The 18,614-nt window shown below is 54.0% G+C and overlaps 6 protein-coding genes across 12 annotated transcripts; 4 read left to right on the top strand and 2 right to left on the bottom strand.

Moving 5' to 3' along the window:
• The first annotated feature begins 670 nt into the window (after window positions 1–670).
• H257_05304 (hypothetical protein) lies at window positions 671–1,492 on the top strand. Its single transcript, XM_009830136.1, has one exon. The coding sequence runs from the start codon at window positions 790–792 to the stop codon at window positions 1,372–1,374; it is 585 nt and encodes a 194-aa protein (XP_009828438.1). The 5' UTR covers window positions 671–789; the 3' UTR covers window positions 1,375–1,492.
• Window positions 1,493–2,214: 722 nt separating this feature from the next.
• On the top strand, window positions 2,215–6,742 carry H257_05303 (hypothetical protein). The gene has a single exon (XM_009830135.1). The coding sequence runs from the start codon at window positions 2,224–2,226 to the stop codon at window positions 6,682–6,684; it is 4,461 nt and encodes a 1,486-aa protein (XP_009828437.1). The 5' UTR covers window positions 2,215–2,223; the 3' UTR covers window positions 6,685–6,742.
• Window positions 6,743–7,243: 501 nt separating this feature from the next.
• H257_05302 lies at window positions 7,244–8,156 on the top strand. 2 transcript variants are annotated; one of them, XM_009830134.1, is made up of 3 exons: window positions 7,244–7,341; window positions 7,409–7,754; window positions 7,818–8,156. In XM_009830134.1, exons 1-3 carry the CDS (start codon window positions 7,270–7,272, stop codon window positions 7,967–7,969), a joined length of 570 nt encoding a protein of 189 aa, XP_009828436.1. In that variant the 5' UTR covers window positions 7,244–7,269; the 3' UTR covers window positions 7,970–8,156. The 2 variants fall into 2 exon arrangements, with proteins under 2 accessions (XP_009828436.1, XP_009828435.1); XM_009830133.1 differs by having other exon boundaries at window positions 7,409–8,156.
• A 306-nt stretch (window positions 8,157–8,462) lies between these two features.
• On the bottom strand, window positions 8,463–14,073 carry H257_05301 (hypothetical protein). 6 transcript variants are annotated; one of them, XM_009830129.1, is made up of 16 exons: window positions 13,938–14,073; window positions 13,710–13,885; window positions 13,345–13,652; window positions 13,083–13,174; window positions 12,839–13,026; window positions 12,361–12,778; window positions 11,839–12,236; window positions 11,714–11,773; window positions 11,534–11,648; window positions 10,857–11,162; window positions 10,452–10,778; window positions 10,175–10,345; window positions 9,468–10,109; window positions 9,030–9,402; window positions 8,809–8,986; window positions 8,463–8,713 (listed from the first exon to the last, which is right to left on the bottom strand). In XM_009830129.1, the coding sequence occupies exons 1-15, from the start codon at window positions 14,040–14,042 to the stop codon at window positions 8,937–8,939; spliced, it is 3,729 nt and encodes a 1,242-aa protein (XP_009828431.1). In that variant the 5' UTR covers window positions 14,043–14,073; the 3' UTR covers window positions 8,463–8,713; window positions 8,809–8,936. The 6 variants fall into 6 exon arrangements, with proteins under 6 accessions (XP_009828431.1, XP_009828429.1, XP_009828433.1 ...); XM_009830127.1 differs by having other exon boundaries at window positions 8,809–9,402; XM_009830130.1 differs by lacking the exon at window positions 8,463–8,713 and having other exon boundaries at window positions 8,743–8,986.
• A 280-nt stretch (window positions 14,074–14,353) lies between these two features.
• On the top strand, window positions 14,354–16,074 carry H257_05300 (hypothetical protein). The gene is made up of 2 exons (XM_009830126.1): window positions 14,354–14,851; window positions 14,909–16,074. The coding sequence occupies exons 1-2, from the start codon at window positions 14,390–14,392 to the stop codon at window positions 15,962–15,964; spliced, it is 1,518 nt and encodes a 505-aa protein (XP_009828428.1). The 5' UTR covers window positions 14,354–14,389; the 3' UTR covers window positions 15,965–16,074.
• Window positions 16,075–16,186: 112 nt separating this feature from the next.
• On the bottom strand, window positions 16,187–18,325 carry H257_05299 (hypothetical protein; the record flags this gene model as incomplete). Its single annotated transcript, XM_009830125.1, has 6 exons — window positions 16,187–16,478; window positions 16,533–17,356; window positions 17,408–17,500; window positions 17,548–17,663; window positions 17,743–17,835; window positions 17,888–18,325. 6 exons carry the CDS (start codon window positions 18,323–18,325, stop codon window positions 16,231–16,233), a joined length of 1,812 nt encoding a protein of 603 aa, XP_009828427.1. The 3' UTR covers window positions 16,187–16,230.
• Between the last annotated feature and the right edge of the window lie 289 nt (window positions 18,326–18,614).

Here is an 18,614-nt window from a genome sequence, read left to right as displayed (position 1 = left end):
TACGAAACTCGTCACGAGTTTGTCCATCAGGACGAGGTCCCATACACGCAGCAAGGCGCTCGCGCAGCAACGTCTTGCTGTGGCTCTTCATTGTGGACCAAAGATTCTCGATGGGGTCGGCGGCGTGGCTAGGACACATCAACTAGGTACATAGGGTATGTATTGGAACGTACTGGTGTGGCAAGCGCTTGTTCCATCGACCGTCGTTTTGAAAGCCCGCGAGATCTTCGGTTGAAGCGATTCCTTTCTATTTTTTATTGAAATATATCGATTGCACCCCGAAATATATTGAGCTACTCGCTGAATTGAGCGCATACACAGTGAAATATAAGGAACGTCACTTGAAATATACTGCAACCTTCTTGGTTGCAGGCGAAATATAACGAATATACAACGAACGAAGTGGAACCGCCACGAATTGTTTGTTTATTTCGCGAAAAAGTATGGTGAGGTCCTGAAATTAACCGGAAAAAGGTGTACTACTTATACACAACTAGTATGTTATTAATATCATGTTTGGAATACGTGGCTGTGCTGCTGTCAGCAACATTTTTGGAAACCACTGTAAGCTTAACGTCAACTTCTGTAACCTTGCCACATGGGTTTATAATGCAGTTATGAATGTGATTGGTCAAACGGACTACTATCACTTTGTGCCTTGACCCGTTGATTGGCTTGCTACAGTATAGTAACTTATTGTTTCGCGCCAATTCGTCGCTCGTGTTCCAACATGCACTTGGCGCCTTGACTGTCGACCCCAGACATCACTATTTTTCAAATTGCCTTTGCATGAAGACTGAAATCGCGCTGACGGCGGCCGCGGGGCTCGTGTCGTGGGTCGGGTGGCAGCTAGGACGTGTGTCCACCGTCCGGTTGGACTCTGGCTTTGCCTGCGCCTGTCAGCAAGTACAAGGTCACGTGAACGCTCCCGCGGCGCTCCATATCGTGTGCTACTGCGACGACTGCCAGAAGTTTGCCACTTTGACGTGTCAATCCACGAGCAAATCTCCAGTGGACACGCACGGAGGCACGGACATCGTGCAGGTGTTTCCAGCGGACGTGACCGTCACCAAGGGCAAAGCCAACATCACGATCGCAAAGCTCTCGGACAAGACGGCGTTGCTTCGAGTGTTTGCCTCGTGCTGCAACACTCCACTGTTCAACGCCATCGACGACTTGGCGTTCATTGGGTTGTTCACGTCCACATTGAAACAGCCCGAGGATTTTGGGCCGGTGCAGTTTCGCATCATGGGCAAGTTTGCCACGTCCGCGCCGATCGAGCCCGTGGCTCCCACCTTCTCCCTGGGCTTTGGCCTCGTGTTTTTCACACGGGCGCTGGTGGTGTACCGCTCGACGGTACCATGCCCCGACTAGTTTCGAACTAAAAACAAAATGCACAACGACGAACCTGCACACTGTCTACCCTTCGAAGTCATGCATCAAGAATTCAAAGTAACATTATACTACTAGTAAGAAAAAAGGTCTTGTTGATGTGTGTGATGGTGTCCAAACTGGCGTGGACGACACGTTGAGCTTTTCCAAAGCCATCACAACACAGGGTGAAGCCACTGGAGGACTACCAAAAATACCTCAGATTTTGAATCTAAAATTTACTCAGACCAGCGATTTGAGCCAATCTGAGGAACCCTCAGATGTGTCAAGACCAAATTTTGGTCTTCGTAGATTTCAAGAATTGCAGAAATCACTGATGCCCAGACTGATGGCGTCAAAGGTCGGTGCCAAGACGGCAACTAAGCGCTCAGCACCCAACTGGGGCGACGACGACGTCGTCGATATCATGCTCGACTGTGTCCAATCACTTCTCCCTCTCTGTCAACATGGGTGGGCCAAAGTCGCTCAACTGTTCAACGCCAACCAGAGCGTTGTGTTTGCTCGAGACTGGGAGCGTGCAAGCGAAAGTGGCAAAATCTTGCCGTGATACGATGGAAACCTACGAAAAAAAGTGCGATACTTCTCGATTTATGCGTGTCATCCTTGCGCAGGGGCCATGCTAATCTTCTCTGTATCGTTCCAATTTTTACGGATGACCCCCGAAGGGGTTCCTGTTGGTCACGTAATGTTAGTCGTACCAGTCATGTCAATTGGTCCCGAGTTCGATCCCGGCAATTCCCATATTGTATTCGTTGCTGTGCCGGTTGGAACGAAATTATCCGGATGATAAGTACCATATTCCACAGGGTTGACACCGTTGGTGTTGTTGCAATGCTGAGTGCCAAGCGAGCGGTTGCCGCCCTGCTGGAGAATGCGGCACTGGAAGGCCGCGTGGGGACCTCAGTCAAAGACCTCTTTGAGACGTACCTCGTAGGAGCAGAGGGCGACGTGGTGTTCCGCGATGCATGTTGGCGCTTGTTCCTCCGTGCCCAGGAGTCATCCCGGTCGGACGAGGAGTCACCGATTCGGTTGTTTGTGTCGTCGTCACCGTCCGACACCATCGCCAGGGATCTTTCGTTTGACGAGGCCGTGGCATCCGATGTGTGGGTCATTGCGTGTGAAGCACTTCGCTTCCGGGCCTTGCATCTCACCGCGCAACTCGTAATGGACGAGGGTTCGACGGGATTCCTCATTTTGGAGACCGTGGGCAAGAGCCGCGCCAAGGGTTTGTCCACGATGGACATTAGCTCACGCATCCGCGAAAACCTGCTGCCCCGCGAAGTTGAGAGCAAGAAATTCGACGCGGAACTGCGCACGGTGCACCATTACATGGACCGGTTGATCAGCCAAAAGCTGCTGGTCAAGAAGATGGTGCAGATCACCGAGAACTTCAAGTGCAAGCGCTTCAACATCGTGCTTCTCCCGCGCTTCGACTCGTCCTTTGACCTCGAGACTTCGCTGCCGCAGTCTGTGTTTGAAGACGGCCCCGCGTGGAAGGTCCACGCCGTCGACTACCTCGTGTCGTACCTCAAGCAACAAGAGAACGGCCAGTGCACGTTCAACGACGGCATGCGCGCCGTGAGCATCGAGAAGCGGCGGCTCGAAGCCATGAAGAACCACATCATCGTCGAGTCCAAGAAGCCCGGGTCGTCGTTCCCCATGGAGATCTTCACCGCTAACCGCGCCGACACCAAGCAGCGGTTCTGGTGCTTACGACTCCGCAACGTCGGCGGCATCGCCACGTCAGAAGAGCCCCAAGCGTCGAGGATTGTGCACGAAATGGGCCTGGTCCAGCAAGTATACGACGCGGTGGTAGCCGCGGGACCTCTGGGCATCACATCCCCCGACCTCAAGCACAAGTTTGGCATGTATGGGAAGTGGACGTACCGCCTCTTGACGCTGCTCACGACGAGCTACCACGTCCGCATGGAGAAGACAGTGATTGGCCGGAATTCCGTGTATCGGCTCATTGCTGCTTCGCCCCCATGTCCACAGATGGCCCCCCCTATGGCGGCGGCGGCGGCAGCCGCTGTTGTCGAGCCCCCAGAACACCATGCTGATCCTCGTAAACGGGCACTTTCCGAGTCGACGACACCGCCACCCCCCCCTCCTCCAAACAAGAAGAAACGAGTGCATCCGCATACACTGCGGTACTCCAAGGTAGCTGCGGACGCCGATCCTATCGTGCCGGTCCCCGCCCTTCCATCCATTACAGATACGACGGCGCTGCGCCGCCAGCACATTCTCGAGCGTCTGTGCATTGAAAAGGTCGTATCGCTGTACTCGCTCCGGTCGTCTATCATTGAGCTGGAAAACTACGCCCACGACGGCAAGGGGTTGCTGTCGTTCAATAGCGGACACCGCGTGGACGTCCGGTCGATCATCCGGATCGTCGAGAGCTCCCCCGACAGCATGACACTACTCCAGTGCGACATGCCAATCAAGTCGAGTCTGACTGCATCCGGCACAAAGCTGAGCCGGGTCGTGTTGGCCAAGGATGCCACAGACGCCGACTTGAAGCGGTTTCTGAACGCGTACGCGCGGGATTCGCGCATCCAAACGCTCAACAGCAAGGCTTTTACAAACCCAAATGTGACCATCCAGCCCAACGACCCGCCGTCGTCCACGTCCATCGCGTACAAGCTCAAGGACGTGCTCACGGCCAAGAACCAAGCGGATCGCGACCGCGAAAGCCAGAGCCATGTGCTCGGCAAGTGCCATGGCTTTCTCTACCGATGCCGCCTCTTCCACACCCACGTGTTTGGGTACCTCCAGACAGCCGAGGACAACCCGCTGTTGGCGGACGTGGCGGCGGCGCACATGCCGGACCGACTGTTTTTGCTTGACCCGATTTTTCAGTCGATGAGCGTCGCGGTGTACGTGCGTATCTTGGGCATCGGCCAGCTGTTTGCGCCGGACGAGCTGGTCCAGCTCCAAGCCGCCATCAAAGCCAACACGATCGTTGCCGACTTGCCGCCCACGTTGAAGGACAAGACGACCAGACACCAAAGCCGCCGCCTCACAAAGTTACTCCGAGCCCTCATCGACCTCAAAGTCATCAAGCCCCACCGCCTCGGCCACGACACGCTCATGGCGATCTTGCAGGGCACGGACGCGAACGGGGACTTGGACCTCCATCGATTGGTGCAGTACACGTTGTACGACCGCGTGATTGGCGGGTTCTTCATATGGCACCGCCATGCTCGCATCTACTTTAACGTGCAGCACGACGATGTCGTCGGGTGGAACTCGTGGTCCTCTGTGCGAGTAAATTCGACCAAGTTTCCGTACTCGTTTGGCCACAACGTACCCCTGGTCCACTCTTTTGAAACACACACAGACGTGGATGTGTTCTGGGAAGCGCTAGAGTGCTGCGCGACGGAGCAGCTGTCGTTCAACCCGAGTCCGGGGCGTGTGATGAAGCTGCCGCCGCTCATTTCGACCGATCACATCAACATGGTCGCGGCCAAGAACTGGACGCCCAACACCCACGGCGTCCGGTACAGCCGTCGAGACAAGAAGGCACCGCTGCCCCGGATCCCTGGCTCCAGCAAGGTGGTGGTGGTACGGCGGACAAGGAAGAAGCAGACGACGAATCAGCAGCCCGTCGGCGGCGGCGGCGGCGGGCCCGTGCGCCGCAAAAAGTACAAGTTTGTCCCCCGCGGGGTCCGCCTCGACTTGACATTCACAGACGAAGAAGACACTGCTATCTTCAACCTGTACCTAGCCCAGCTGCAGGCCATCTGGAAGGTGAGTGTGCCCGTGGAGATGCAAGTGCCCGACGAACCCGTAGCCATCCGCGGACCCCACGTGACTCGAGCTCAAGTCAGCACAGTCGTGATTACCCGAACGGCGACGCCCCATCGCAGCGTTAACCGCGTGCGGCGGCGCATCGACGAACTGCTGGCTAAAGTACCCAACAAGTTGCGTCTCTTGGCGCTCAAAGCGTCGTTCTTTGGCTCGATAACGTTTGACGAGGAGGCGCAGATCCATGCCAGTCCGCGGCTCGGCGCGCTGGTCACGCGGGTATTTATGATCTTATTCACGTCGGACGGGTCGTACAACCAGATGGCCGCGGAACATCTGGTCGGTGCATGGTCGCGCTACGAAATCACGCTTGTGTGGCGGTACTTTTGGCTCAAGGGGTGGATCGTCGTTGCCAAACCGTTCCACGGCCGCGGCTTCGTCCTCACGAGGCGGTTCCATGAGATTTTCAAGGCAACGTGCACGGCGTCGTACCCGCTGGCCCTGTTCGTCGAGGCTGCCGAGCAAACGAGCTTCCTCGCAGCGGCCGATGAATCGATCCAATGCTGCGGCGCCGTCGAGCACGCGGCGCTCGTACTCGGCCACGGACACTACCAGGTCCGCCATACACCGCTGCCGGAAGTGCCCCAGAAACCTCCGTCGATGAAGCGTCGCCGCGACCACCGCCTCACGTCGAGTGGCTGTGGCCTGCTCAACCACTTGGACCAATCAGAGCGCGACCAGTGGCACGCCACGTTCATCTTGTCCGCCGACGCCCCCCCCCCCCGCGTGCCGGACTGTGTATTTTCTCACCAACTGTGGCCATCACCTGAGCAACCGCCGTCGAAACGCTTCAAAACAGCGCAGAAAAAACAACGCCCAAGGCTGGTGCCATTTGTCCAATTTGAACGGGCACTGCTCCCCGTACAAGAAGCCGGTTTGTCGGTGGAAGCGCTGGTGGCGGCGCTAGGGACGACTCGGACCGCGGTCGAAGCCAGCGTTTTGGTGTATGTGGATGAAGACAAGCTCGTGGAAGTGCACGGGTGGACATCGCTGCTGTACGTGCTGCCCCAGTTTTCCCAGATCTGGACCGTGTATCCGTACACTACCACTACACGCGGCACGATTCAATTGGACACGAGCTTAGCCACGTCGGCGCATCCGTGGCTCAAGCTCACGGCGCAACCCAATGGCCCGTGGCTCGTCCGGTTTCAGCGCAAGATGGTGGCGCTTCTGATCAAGTTCCCTGGATGCACCGAGGCCGCCGTGCTGGCAGGGGTCGAGGGGGTGCTGCCGCTGCAGCAGGTGCGCCTCCTACTGGCGGATCTGGTGCAGGAAGAGGTTCTGTACGCCCGCATCGTGCTGTTAAAAGCCGAAAAGGTCGACTTGTTTGCCATCCACCGCCCCGCGGCGCCGCAGATTTACGTCCCCAGCGACGACTTGTCACTCTTACACGTCGACCGCCAGCGCTACGCCGTGCACTACTTTCCCACGCCCGACTGCATTGTCAAGTATGGCCAACTTGCGCAAGAAATCGACCGTGTGTAGGTTGTAGTGACATACTAGTATAACGTTATCAACCAAAGAAATCATCCATTAACTACTAGTATTGTGTTAACATGCGCTTTGATGTCAACAAGGAAAGGTGGATAAGTTCGTGATTCCAACGACCTCGTGAATAATATTGTGTTCATTTGCACCACCCAAAACCTGATTTTGTGTGTGCTTTTATATGTGACGTAGGACTTTGATTCAAGAATTTTATTCTATTTATTAATAGAAATGTCTCCAGTAATTCACAGTAAGTTAGTATAAATATTGTGGTGGATTCGGTACAAATGTCCAGATCCCGTCGAATCTCGCCTGGCTAATCGAATCACGAATCATCGACGCTATTGGCTAATCCAATTTCGAGTGGATTTGATTGGCTCTTACAGAGGACAAGTATATTCAACCAATCAGAACTCCAGCATGATTCAATATATTGATCAACTGTAAACAAACCACGCGAATTTTAAAAGTTTATAGCGAATTAATTCACAATATTAAATCGAAGTAATCCGACTGGCTGGCCATTCTTTTAAATGAATTCATTTATCCAGATCATTGCGAATTGCGAAAAGCTGCGGTGGGATGCAATTTGCGGCGACATACAAGGAGAAGGAAGAGTTCAACCAGTACTGGTACTCTTCCGCGACTATCGAGGTATGTGCATCCATGGCTGCATGTCCACGCCTCCCATCGACTTCATTGGGCTGTTCATACTGACTAGTACCTGGCGAAAGAGATCCTACGAAGCAACCCCAAGTGCGTCGCGTTTCTCTCCACGCCGTCGCTGTACTACGCGTGCGAAGAATTGCAAAAGGACGCGACATTCGCGGCCACTTCAACGCCCACGTTTGTCCTCTTTGACTTGGACGCCGCGTTGCCGCGTGTGGTGCCGTACGATTTCAACGACCCCACGTCGTTCCCCGGGCACGCGGCGACGGAATTTGAGCACGCGTTCGACTTTGTAGTGATCGACCCGCCGTTCATCACTGAGCAAGTGTGGACCAAGTATGCTGAATCGGCGCGGCATCTCTTGGTACCTCAAGGAAAGCTCCTCTTGACCACCATTGGTACTATCTACATCCATTATTCCTCTCCTCCATGGACGTCCTTTCTAATCTTGACGCATGCAGCGGAAAACCACGTGTTTCTCGATCGCCTATTGAGCTGTACCCTCCGGCGGTATCAGCCCAGCATCCCCCATTTAGTATACCAGTACGGCACGTACGCCAACTACGAGTCGGTCGCGTTGGACCAGCTCAACCCTGAAATCCCTCTAGAGTAACCACATCTCAGGCGAAAGTACGGCATGAGAACCTGAACCGTGATCTATTCCTTCACAAGACTCAAAAGTCCATTGGGATTATATGCCCGGCAATGGCAAAAAACTATTTTTACAGACAATTCCTAGGAATTGTTTACAGTAAATCTCGTCGCAATATAATTGTCAATTATTGATATTATAATTCCACATGTACTACCCTAGTATACAAAACATAAGATAAGTATTGTTGGCGGTAGTACGTCAATCGATTAAATACTACTACCGTGTTTGTCGTACCTTTGCACCATGGAATTAAATTTGAAGAATTTATTTAAATATTCGAATTGGATAATTGATTCAAGATTGTATTGAATTATAGAATTATATTCCAGTTTTGTATTTCATGGTGCAGATCAAAAAACGACAAATACGATACTAGTGCTTCGGAAGTATTATAATAGTAGTATCTAATTGGATCTGGCAACCATGGCAATCAATAAAATAACTATTATAATTGCAAACTCGGCGTTAATTGTCAATTAATCTTTTATAGCCTCGATAGGACGTTGGATCTCGTCCAAGGACACGCATCATCATCCAACATCATGTCCATTACGTTCGCGTTTCTTCGCTCTTAGGCGTCTTCATGCGCTGGCGGCGGTCGCGACTGGTGGGAGTGAGAGACGCCAGCGGCTGCACCATCGCGAGCTTGGCAATCGGTGTATTCTGGCGACGCCCGAGGCATTTCGCGCACTGGCAGTCGCGCTATATATATATATATATACATCACACGTGTGAAATGTCCATCACAACACACCACCACCACAAAATCACCCATCTCTACTATGAATAGTACGTACGTCGTGGATCTTCATCTTGATGCGCTTCTTGGACTCGGCCATGGTCAAGTACGTGTCCTTCATGTCGCGGAGCTGCTGCGCGGACCGCGGCGTCGCCCAGATACGGATCTCGGTCATGTCCATGCCAGTCAACTGCGGCCCCACGACCACCGTCGACATGATGTCCCCAGTACTAGTACTACTAGTAATCGTCACCTCTTTTGTCACGACGAGGGCCCCACCGACTGCCAATCGAACCGAGGCTCTGACTTCGCTTGTAATGTCGACCACTGCCGCCACATGCTGCCACGTGTCCTCGGCTGAGAATGGGACCGGCGAGCTCTTGACCGTTTGACCCAGCAGGGTAAACACTAAGGCCCCGCCGTCGAGCCCAAACTCCCACAGCACGACCGCCGGCGTCTCCCGCCGCATGAGCGTGCCCGTACACCCCCCCCAGTCGGCAGCAGGTTTCACCCACATTTCCACCGTGAGACATCGTCTGTACGGATCTTCGTCATACGCGACTCCAACGTCGAGGGAACTCGACCCCTTCTTGACCTCGACCGTACCGCACCCGTGCATCGTGTTGGGGGACAGAAACCGAAGGGCATACTCCTACAACCAACGACCACATGACGACCCTATAGACAAGGTATCATGCCGAGCATATTGCAAAGTACCGGCGGCAACTTGGCCTCTTCGCCTCGATCCACGGGCGCCGTGGATAGGACCAGATCAAGATGTTGTACTGTGAGATGGTTTTCTCGCTTGGATGTGTCGACAAACTGGATGCCATCTGCGACACTGGCGTTGTTGGCGCCGTCTTCAAACCGCCAGTACGCGACGACGCCATCTTCTTCGTCCAGGAACGGACCGATCGATGCTGTCGAGCTCGGAGCGGCTACCCCGCTGCTGTCGTCGATGTGTGTGTCCACACTCAGTTTCCCCGCCGCCACATGCCGGCAGCGCGGCGGCAGCTTGAAATCTTCGGCGGCGTAATGCACGTGGGGGCTGCCGATCCAGTCGCTGGCGTCTTCGGGCAAGAGCCGACGCCACGTAAAGTACTTCCACATACATTCCACGGCAGGACCTGGATTACAATGGAGCTTCGCATCGCGCAAAATGGACGTGGCTGCCGGCAGCAGGCGACTGCGCCGGTCTTCTACGGGCACGTGTTCGGTGCAGAGGAGGCGGAACGGGTCCGACTTCGGCGGGTTGTCGGCGACTCGCGCAGTCAAAGCCGCCACGACCAGCGCGCTGTTGGATGATCGAAACGCGTGCACGAGAACGTCCAGGGCGTCGGCGGCGCCACTCTTCAACACCTACACCACACGGTGTCACATATTAAACAACTACTCGGCATCGCAGGATGTTTGTGAACGCTTACTAGTTGAATCAACGCATGGTCGTGGCCTGCCACGTCATAGCATTGGCCGGCCGTTCCAAACTGCCCAAACCGTTCCAGAACTCGACCCAAATGACAGAGATGGCTCGAAGTGCCACTCGACCGCTGGGGCAACTGCGCCCCACTCGCCCCCACCGGGTCCCTTGCATATTCCTACAAGCATCTATCACGATAAACTCTTTCATTGTCGAGGGAAATATATATATATATAATATACACATATATATGATAAATATATATATATATATCACAATGGTACTTGGAGCCCGGGATCGTCAACCAAAGCATGCAAGAACGCGTCTTTCCACCGGTGCACGGCGAGCAGCAGCCCGCACACGACAGACGTGGCGACGTGCGACGTCGATCGAAAGGAGCTGCTGCTTCCGGTCGTGGATGACGTGGCAGGCGGAGAGAGCGCCACGAGGCACAGCTCTGGGTCACGACTGGCCAAATCGGCAATCAGCCGATGGCTCACGGGCACAATCGGCGCACTGTCCACTTCTCGATGCACAAATTGCCTAGTTAAATCCAAGTCATCCTGGCTCAACGCAAACACTTCGAGCACCGAGAACGGCCGCGTCAGTGTCTATACATTCCCTGGTCAGACAACCAATATATATATATATATATATATATATATCCATCGGAATGGATATGAACGCACCGTCACGACACCATCGACCGGCCTCACCGAGTACACGACCCGATCAGGCATACACGCGAGTAGCTGGATCGACGAAAAGTCTAGACCTGGCTTGGCCAACGCGCACAGCAACGTGGGCGAAGTTGCTCCATCTTTCTGCGTCGGCAAATAGTACAACGCCCCGCCTCCCGTGGCAAATGCAATGGCCGACCCAATCCACAACATGGACACTGGCGTCATGGCCAACGGATTCGACGGGGTGAAACAGGCCACCGACACCATCGACGGGTCCAAAATCACAATGCGATGCGTTGTGAGCACCGCCATCTAGTCATCACATTGCGAATAGGTCGGTCGATCGTGTCTGACGTCGTCTCATACGATGATAGTACATCGAATACTACATATACAGGTATATATATATATATATATAGAGGTCTCGAACGATCGAATCAAATTTTATGCTACTGTACATATGTACAATATATAGTGGCGTCTCAAACGTTGGAGTCAAATGCTATATATATATATATATAATACATGGGGAGAATGAGAAAATCAAATCCTTCGGTACTATATATATATGTATGTAAATATAATATATGGAGAATGAAAAAATCAAATACTATATATCTCAAGAATATATATATATATATATATATGGAGAACTCAAACATAATACATCAAACACTCTGTACATTGTGCGGCTGGCCTTGCGTTGTCGACGGTTCCATCTGCACGTCGAGCACCCGTTCGTTCTTGTGGGCGTTCCACGTCATGGCCGAGTCGGCTGCAAACGCCAGCGTGTGGTCACTATTCCCAGGGAAATATACCAATTATATATATTATCCTCGATACAATAACAAACACTGTCAAACCTCAATCGCAGTGTATCGTGGGTTGTGTCGTGAATTACAAACAGCACTTTGTACATGTCCCTATATAGGCAAACCAATAAATATCCCCCGTCATAATGACATGTCCGACTCCATTAAGATCGTACGGAGCGTCGGGCATGGGCAGGCGGGTGGCAAAGATGCGATCGGCGGCGACGGGAAGGGGGAAGGACGCGCCGTGGGGTTCGGCGGCGTGCACATCTTGGTGCCACCGGACGCTCCTTCGGGATGGCACAAGCGTAACGAGGTGACCGGAGGGCGCAAAGCACGCGTCTGCCACGTCATACACGACGGACGAGTCGGCAGATGTGACAAGCACCGCGACGGACCCCGACGTTGACTGGAGGAGGACCCCCACGACGGACAAATCCGGCGATGCCAGCACCCGCAACGGTGTCACAGGGTGGTTGTCCAGGGTGGACGGCACAGCTCCAAACGACGACGGCAGCCGCTCATTCGTTTTGAGAGATACCACGGCCACCTCGAACCGATTCAAGTCGGGAGTCTATCGTATCATCGGTTGGTGAATAGTACTACTAGTTGGTACGAGATGGAAACAACAACGAGTAGTAAGTACTACTAGTACTAGTACTAGTCAAAGTATGAGTCGAGGATGGATGGTTCCATACCCACGACAGCTGGACAAGTCGGTCGGGGAGGGTCTCGGGGTGGCAATACTGGCCAAACGAAAGAGGTAATCTTATGCTCCACTGGTGATGATACGCCGGCAGCGTCACAACGTCCACGGGCTCGTCGTCTGCAAACCCTAGGCACGCCAGCGACCGCGCGGCGGTTGTGGACGTGTACAATGCCGCCGAGCCACACACGGCCACAAACGCCGTGGGGTCGGATGGGCCGAGTAGAGGCAGCTCCAGCGGCGTCCCAAAGCGACCGATGCCATCTCCAAAGTGAACGAGGTGGAGCACCGACGTGCGCGAGGTGCTTAAATCATCTAGCACGACCACAAGGGTATCCCGAGCTGGGCCAAACCAAACCGACTGCCTCTTGGCAAATGTTAACCCGTGGGGCAACGCGATGCTGCCGATGCTAGCAAATAATCTCATACAAGTGTATGACGCGCTCTTAGAGAGGGAAAAACAGACGTACGGATCAGTCGATGACGAAGGACGTAGCGGACGGCCGTGGAGGTGATAGACGTCGACGTGCTTGGAAGTGTAGGAGACGGCGACGTGAAGGTCGTCGGGTGCCGTCGAGTGCAAGTGGACAGCCGACACCGAGGACGCCGGCGGCACCTGCTTGGCATTGAATGTCACCACGAGGTCATGCACAAGTTCCTGGTCACTTGTCAGGGATGGTCATATCTTGACTAGACAGAGGACGAGGGAGGTACCGCTTCGCCCGACGTCGACGGGTCAGCTGCCGTCGCGCCGGTGGCACCGTCGCTACTGCTGGCGTCCGAACATCTCCACAGCTGCACTGTGCCTACACAACGATTCACGGCTTAGGATTTGAACACCAGATTGATTCATGCTGTCGAGGATTGTGAAGTTGGAAATAGTATGTAGCTAGTAATACTACGATGGATTCATTCTGTCGAGGATTGTGATGGTCGAGGAGGCTAGTAGCTAGCTAGTAATACTACGACGACGCACCGTCCGACGCCCCACACCCGAGCAAGGCATGTGCGGTGTGGTAGGCCAAGACGGTGATGGTGGAATTTCGCGTGGCGGCCTTTCGGGGCAGTTTGCGCATGCCAGTGGAGGATCCATTCAGTAATGCGTCGACAGAAACGACTTTAATGCTTTGGCTTCCTTCGTGCGCGAAGAAGAGCGTGGCCTCCATGTCCGTGGATGCCGTGAGCGCGGAAAGATGCTTGGTTTTCTGAGACATGGTGCCTGCGACCGCCACTTCCGCGACGTGCGCGAGGACCATGTCTCGCAGGTCCCAAATGACAAGATACCTAAGGGGACACACATCGTTGTATGAGCCACATATCGCCCAGCGATCAAGAAAGGACCTGGACAACGCGGCAACAATGTACTTGTGCCCGCACGCGACGACGCACTCGAATGCATTGGGTTTGGAGTCACCAAGCAACGACCCGTCAAATGCAATTTCACCCATGAGTACGCCCGTGCGCGCATCGATTTCTTGAAGGGAGATTGACGTGACAGACACAATGCTGTCACGAACCTACATCGATTCCCATCACACGATGGATTCCACGGTCCACCGCTGGACGTACTGGATGGTACACGACAAGCTCTCCCGCAACGCACCGCTGGCCATCCATGTCCACGATGATCTCCTTGATCTGGAGCGACGACGTCATTTGTCTTCGCACGTCCATTGCGCTACCACGTCTTTTGACCCGATCTTGGAATGTCCCCAAAAGATACCCCTGAGTTTCCTGCCAATTGATTGGGCATAATCTGAAATTTAATGTCTTCAACTCAGATCCAGTCGCGTGACACAGGTTTTGTGCTGCTCGTAAAAGATCAATAATCAGACAATATATTTCATTTTTAGTTTTTACTTCAGTAGTAAAAAACCTTCCAATCCAGGTATGAACAAGAAATACCCAAGAGGCAACAAATCCAGTCACTTGAACGTTTGACCAGCAGGTAAGTTCAACTGGGTCGGTTGTCATTGACTAGTTCACTTTCTATTTTGACCGCAGGTAGTGTTTGCACTATCATGCTGTGGACAGGGTTTCTCGTGCTCGCGGTACTTGCGTCGTCCGTGTCCGGTCGCCAAGTGAGCCAGCGCCACCGCCTCGATGATTTCCGCGGCATGCAGCACCACATCCAGTACCATCCCGAAGTGCCGGCAGGCGAAGGCGTGGCGTCGTCCGTCACCGAGCACAACTACACGCAAGCTGTGGTCGACCACTACGCCCCCGTGTCGGCAACCAAGTTCTGGAACCAGCGGTACTTTGTCAACGACGAGTTCTGGGCGGGCGAAGGATTCCCAGTGTTCCTGTACATTGGCGGCGAAGGGCCGCTCACGGCGAGTGCATTGTCGAAAAATAACTTTATCCACGAACTTGCTCAGCACCACCGCGCGCTTCTCGTGGGGGTAGAGCATCGTTTCTACGGCACGTCGTACCCCACGCCTAACATGAGCACGGACAACCTTCAGTACCTCTCGAGCCAGCAAGTACGTTCAACTATTGCCGCGTTGCTCCGGTCGTTGCTTATAGAGTTACACATGTAGGCATTGTTTGACCTAGCGCGCATCCATTCGTACCTGACTGGTGTATACGGCCTGCACCGCAGTCCGTGGGTAGCGTTTGGAGGGAGCTACCCCGGCGCGCTCGCTGCTTGGTTCAAGCTCAAGTTCCCGCACTTGGTTCGCGGCAGCGTCGCGAGCTCGGCCCCTCTCTTGGCCAAGGAAAACTTTCAAGAGTACATGGAGGTTGTGGGCGCGGGGCTGCGGTACTTTGGCGGCGGCGACTGCTACCGATCGGTGGAGAAGGCCATCGGCAGCTTCCACGCGCTGCTAGCGGACACATCCGAGGCGTCCAAGGCCAAGCTAGACCGCCTATTTAAGCCGTGCACACCTCGGCGCAACGACTTCGACGACTCGGTGTTTGAGTCGTCGGTGATGACGTTGTTTCAGGATGTGGCGCAATACAACGAGGAAACCAGTGGCCAAACCTTGTCGGACGTGTGCCGCATCTTCGCCAACAAGACGGCAGACCCCCTCACACAACTGCACACGTTTGTGACCACTCAAAGTAAAAAGGCGTGCTTGGACTCGAGTTTTCAAGGCACGGCCAACGGCACGGTCGAAGTGCTGCGAGACATCACGTTTAACGGACACAGCAGCTCGCGCCAGTGGTTTTTCCAAACGTGCAACGAATTCGGGTACTTTCAGACGACCACCAGTGCCAAGTCGCCGTTCTTTGCGCTCAAGTCGCAGACCCTTCAGAACGTCGGGCTTGAAGTGTGCAAGCGAGTGTTTGGTATCAACGCGAGCCCAGATATTGCCAGAACCAACACGTTCTACGGTGCACTTGACATTGCCGTGGACAACGTCGTGTTCCCTAGCGGCACTATCGATCCGTGGCATGCGCTGGCCGTCCAGAACTCAACCCACCTCGCCACGTCGTCCTCCCATGCGATCTTCATCGAGGGCACGGCGCACTGCGCAGACATGCGCGCACGGAATGCGACCAAGGACTCCGGGCATTTGGTGTGGGCGCGCCAGCAAATTGCCGCCGCTGTCGCATCGTACGTGGGCGGAACTCCCAATGTCGCCAACCAGTAACAAGAACGACGACATGCCAAGCTCATACGTATCGTTCGTTGTGCAGAGATTAAAGTAACGTGAAGTACTGTAATCCCTACCGTTACGACTATTATTTCCAAATACAGTACTCCGGAGTAGTAAGGGCACACGTAAATCGGTTGTTGGTTTGGTATGCACACTTCCAAGCCCCCATAACACACACACACACGCTCGTGTCCTGTTGAATTGGTTTCACGTCGAGTTAAATATATACTATTAATAGTATTAAATTCACAATATTACAGTCAAGCCATCAATGAAATGTTGCCTTGATCACAGGGACTACGAAAGAACGCACTTGGGGGGTACGAAGGGTACTGGGGTTGATGGGGCGAAATCAAGAGCGAGTAGTGGCTGGTCTCGGGGCAGCGGGGCGAGTCAAATCTGACGGTGCTGCTTCGCGGGGGGAACATCCCTACCCGCTCGTGGAGGCTCAGTGGCACGACCTGGGCTATCCCCAAGTCAATTTTCAAGTCTTGAATGCGGTGGACACCTATAGATAAGTTGAGTGGGTGAATGAAACCACAACTGCACGTGGATATCGAACCCATGTCGTAATAGAGACACGAATGAGCTTTCGCCCACTCAGTTCTTTGCGCCAAGTTGATGCGCAGCCACCGAACGATGGGGGCCGTGATGATGATTTGCCCGCCGCAGCCAATATCGCTCACTTCCCGACCAATCAATTCCGACAGTCCCACGTACATCATGCGACCTGTGACAGGGTGCACTTGGTTGACCAAGTCACCTTCGGCGGGGTTCGACGCGTGAATTCCCATGCGCACCCGCACGCCGTGGAACACCATCTTTGGTCGCTTCAACAAGGATTGATGCGTTGTGATGGTCGCACTGCCAGGCATGTGGCAGTCCACAAACGCCCGGGGCCACTCTTGCTGCAACAGCTTCTGCTGGACGTCCAAGCAATATGCGACAGCGTCGGCAATGTTGTGAAACGCCAGCTGAAACGAATCCCCGGCAGTTGTGATCTCGTACCCGTGATGGGGTACCAAGAGCGTGCGCAGGAGGTTGTCGTGGATGTCTTGGGCGTCGTGCATGACACTACCTAAAGCTCCCCAAAGAGCGCTGGACGATTCAATGTCCGTGTTGACAAACACGGGAAAGTCCGTCGGGGGTTCGTTCGCTTGGAATTGCTGGATCACGTCCTCAGGGACCATACACCACGACATCATGCACTGCTGGTTGGCCACCAGCAGAAACGCCAGCGCAATGGGCGATGCAAAGTAGAGAAGGTTGCTCACAATCACGAGACCGCGAGGAAGGTAATCAAAGTTGCCGTGGGGGGTGGCTGGCTTGACCGTCATGATCCACCCCACGGCAAAGTACTGCAGCGCCGTAATGTCGTACACCAATCTACCAGTATTTATGGGTTGAATGAGTGCACTACTCCGAAAGATAACGTACAAGATTTGCTTGAGGCGACAGTAGAGTGGTTTCTGAACGATGCTGCAATGCACGCATTCGAGTTTTTGACCCGTGCAGTTCAGGTACAGTACCCTACCCTGACACGGGTTAGGGTCTCCATAGACGAAGTTTGCCCTTACGCGCCGGACACAAAGAGGACGACAGCGCACTGAGATGCCGTCGACGTCACAAGAAACAATCGGAACCGGTTCGAGTAAAACGAGTGCGTGGATGGCAGCGTCGAGGAAGTCACGCCCTATGAGGGGTAGATTTCAGTATACGCCATGTACTCATTTGGTCGCGGAGGGAGGGGGTTGAGTTAGCACTATACGCACAGCAAAGTAGGCGAGCATGAGGATGAGATTGAGGACCATGTAAGCGCGGGCGATTTTTCTTTCTGCGTGCACGCCGCGGTCCACCGTAGTTTTCTGCACATACAACATTGTAAAAAATGCACTTGGCACCAGATATATATCGTACCACCAAGCGCAGCAGTTCCGCCACGAGCACAAACATCCAAAACGACCCCGACAACAACGAAATGTCCCCGATGAATAGGGCCATTTTTACGTAAAACGGAGGGGGCCCCACGTCCCCAAGGTGGTCTGCGTTTTCGTGTCCGACCAAGCGAAACCCGCCAATGTCGTGGTCTCGGTCGAGAATGAACCAAGTTGATGACTTGTGGTTGAACTGTTCCATGAGCACCGCCAGCACCGTGATCCGGAACAGCGAGTAGATGGACTTCCACGTGAAAAAGTGCAACATGGCGTAGCAGATGCACGACGACACGAGTTTCGAGTACTTGTGCAGGGCCAGCGCTGCCGTGAACGACGCCGCAAGGGACAAGGCCATCACGACCACGTACAAGAGCGTCCACGCTGGGAAAGCATACGAGGGGTCGTCATCTGTAGCCCCCATGATTTGTATATGTCTGGACTATGACTCCGCTTGGAGGCCTTGTTGCGGTTAAAAAGCACAGGCTGAGTCGTCGTCCCGTGACTGCGTTAGCTTGTTTCTTTCGGGGAAGATTTAAAACAACGCATGTTGAGGTAGTTGTGAAACCATTTCGTTGTCAGGCGTCTTGAATCGTGTACGAAACAAGTCAGAGCTGTGAAACGATTGCCAATCGCGGGATTCGATTGGTCGTCCATGATATGCACGAGGTCGGAGATGCAAAGCGGGCCAATTGCAAACGTGGGAAACGACA

This window comes from Aphanomyces astaci (genome assembly GCF_000520075.1).
Source record: "Aphanomyces astaci strain APO3 unplaced genomic scaffold supercont1.10, whole genome shotgun sequence".
Classification (NCBI taxonomy): Eukaryota; Oomycota; class Saprolegniomycetes; order Saprolegniales; family Verrucalvaceae; genus Aphanomyces; species Aphanomyces astaci.
Note: the sequence above shows the minus strand (reverse complement) of the source record. Positions and strands in the feature narration are given on the sequence as shown.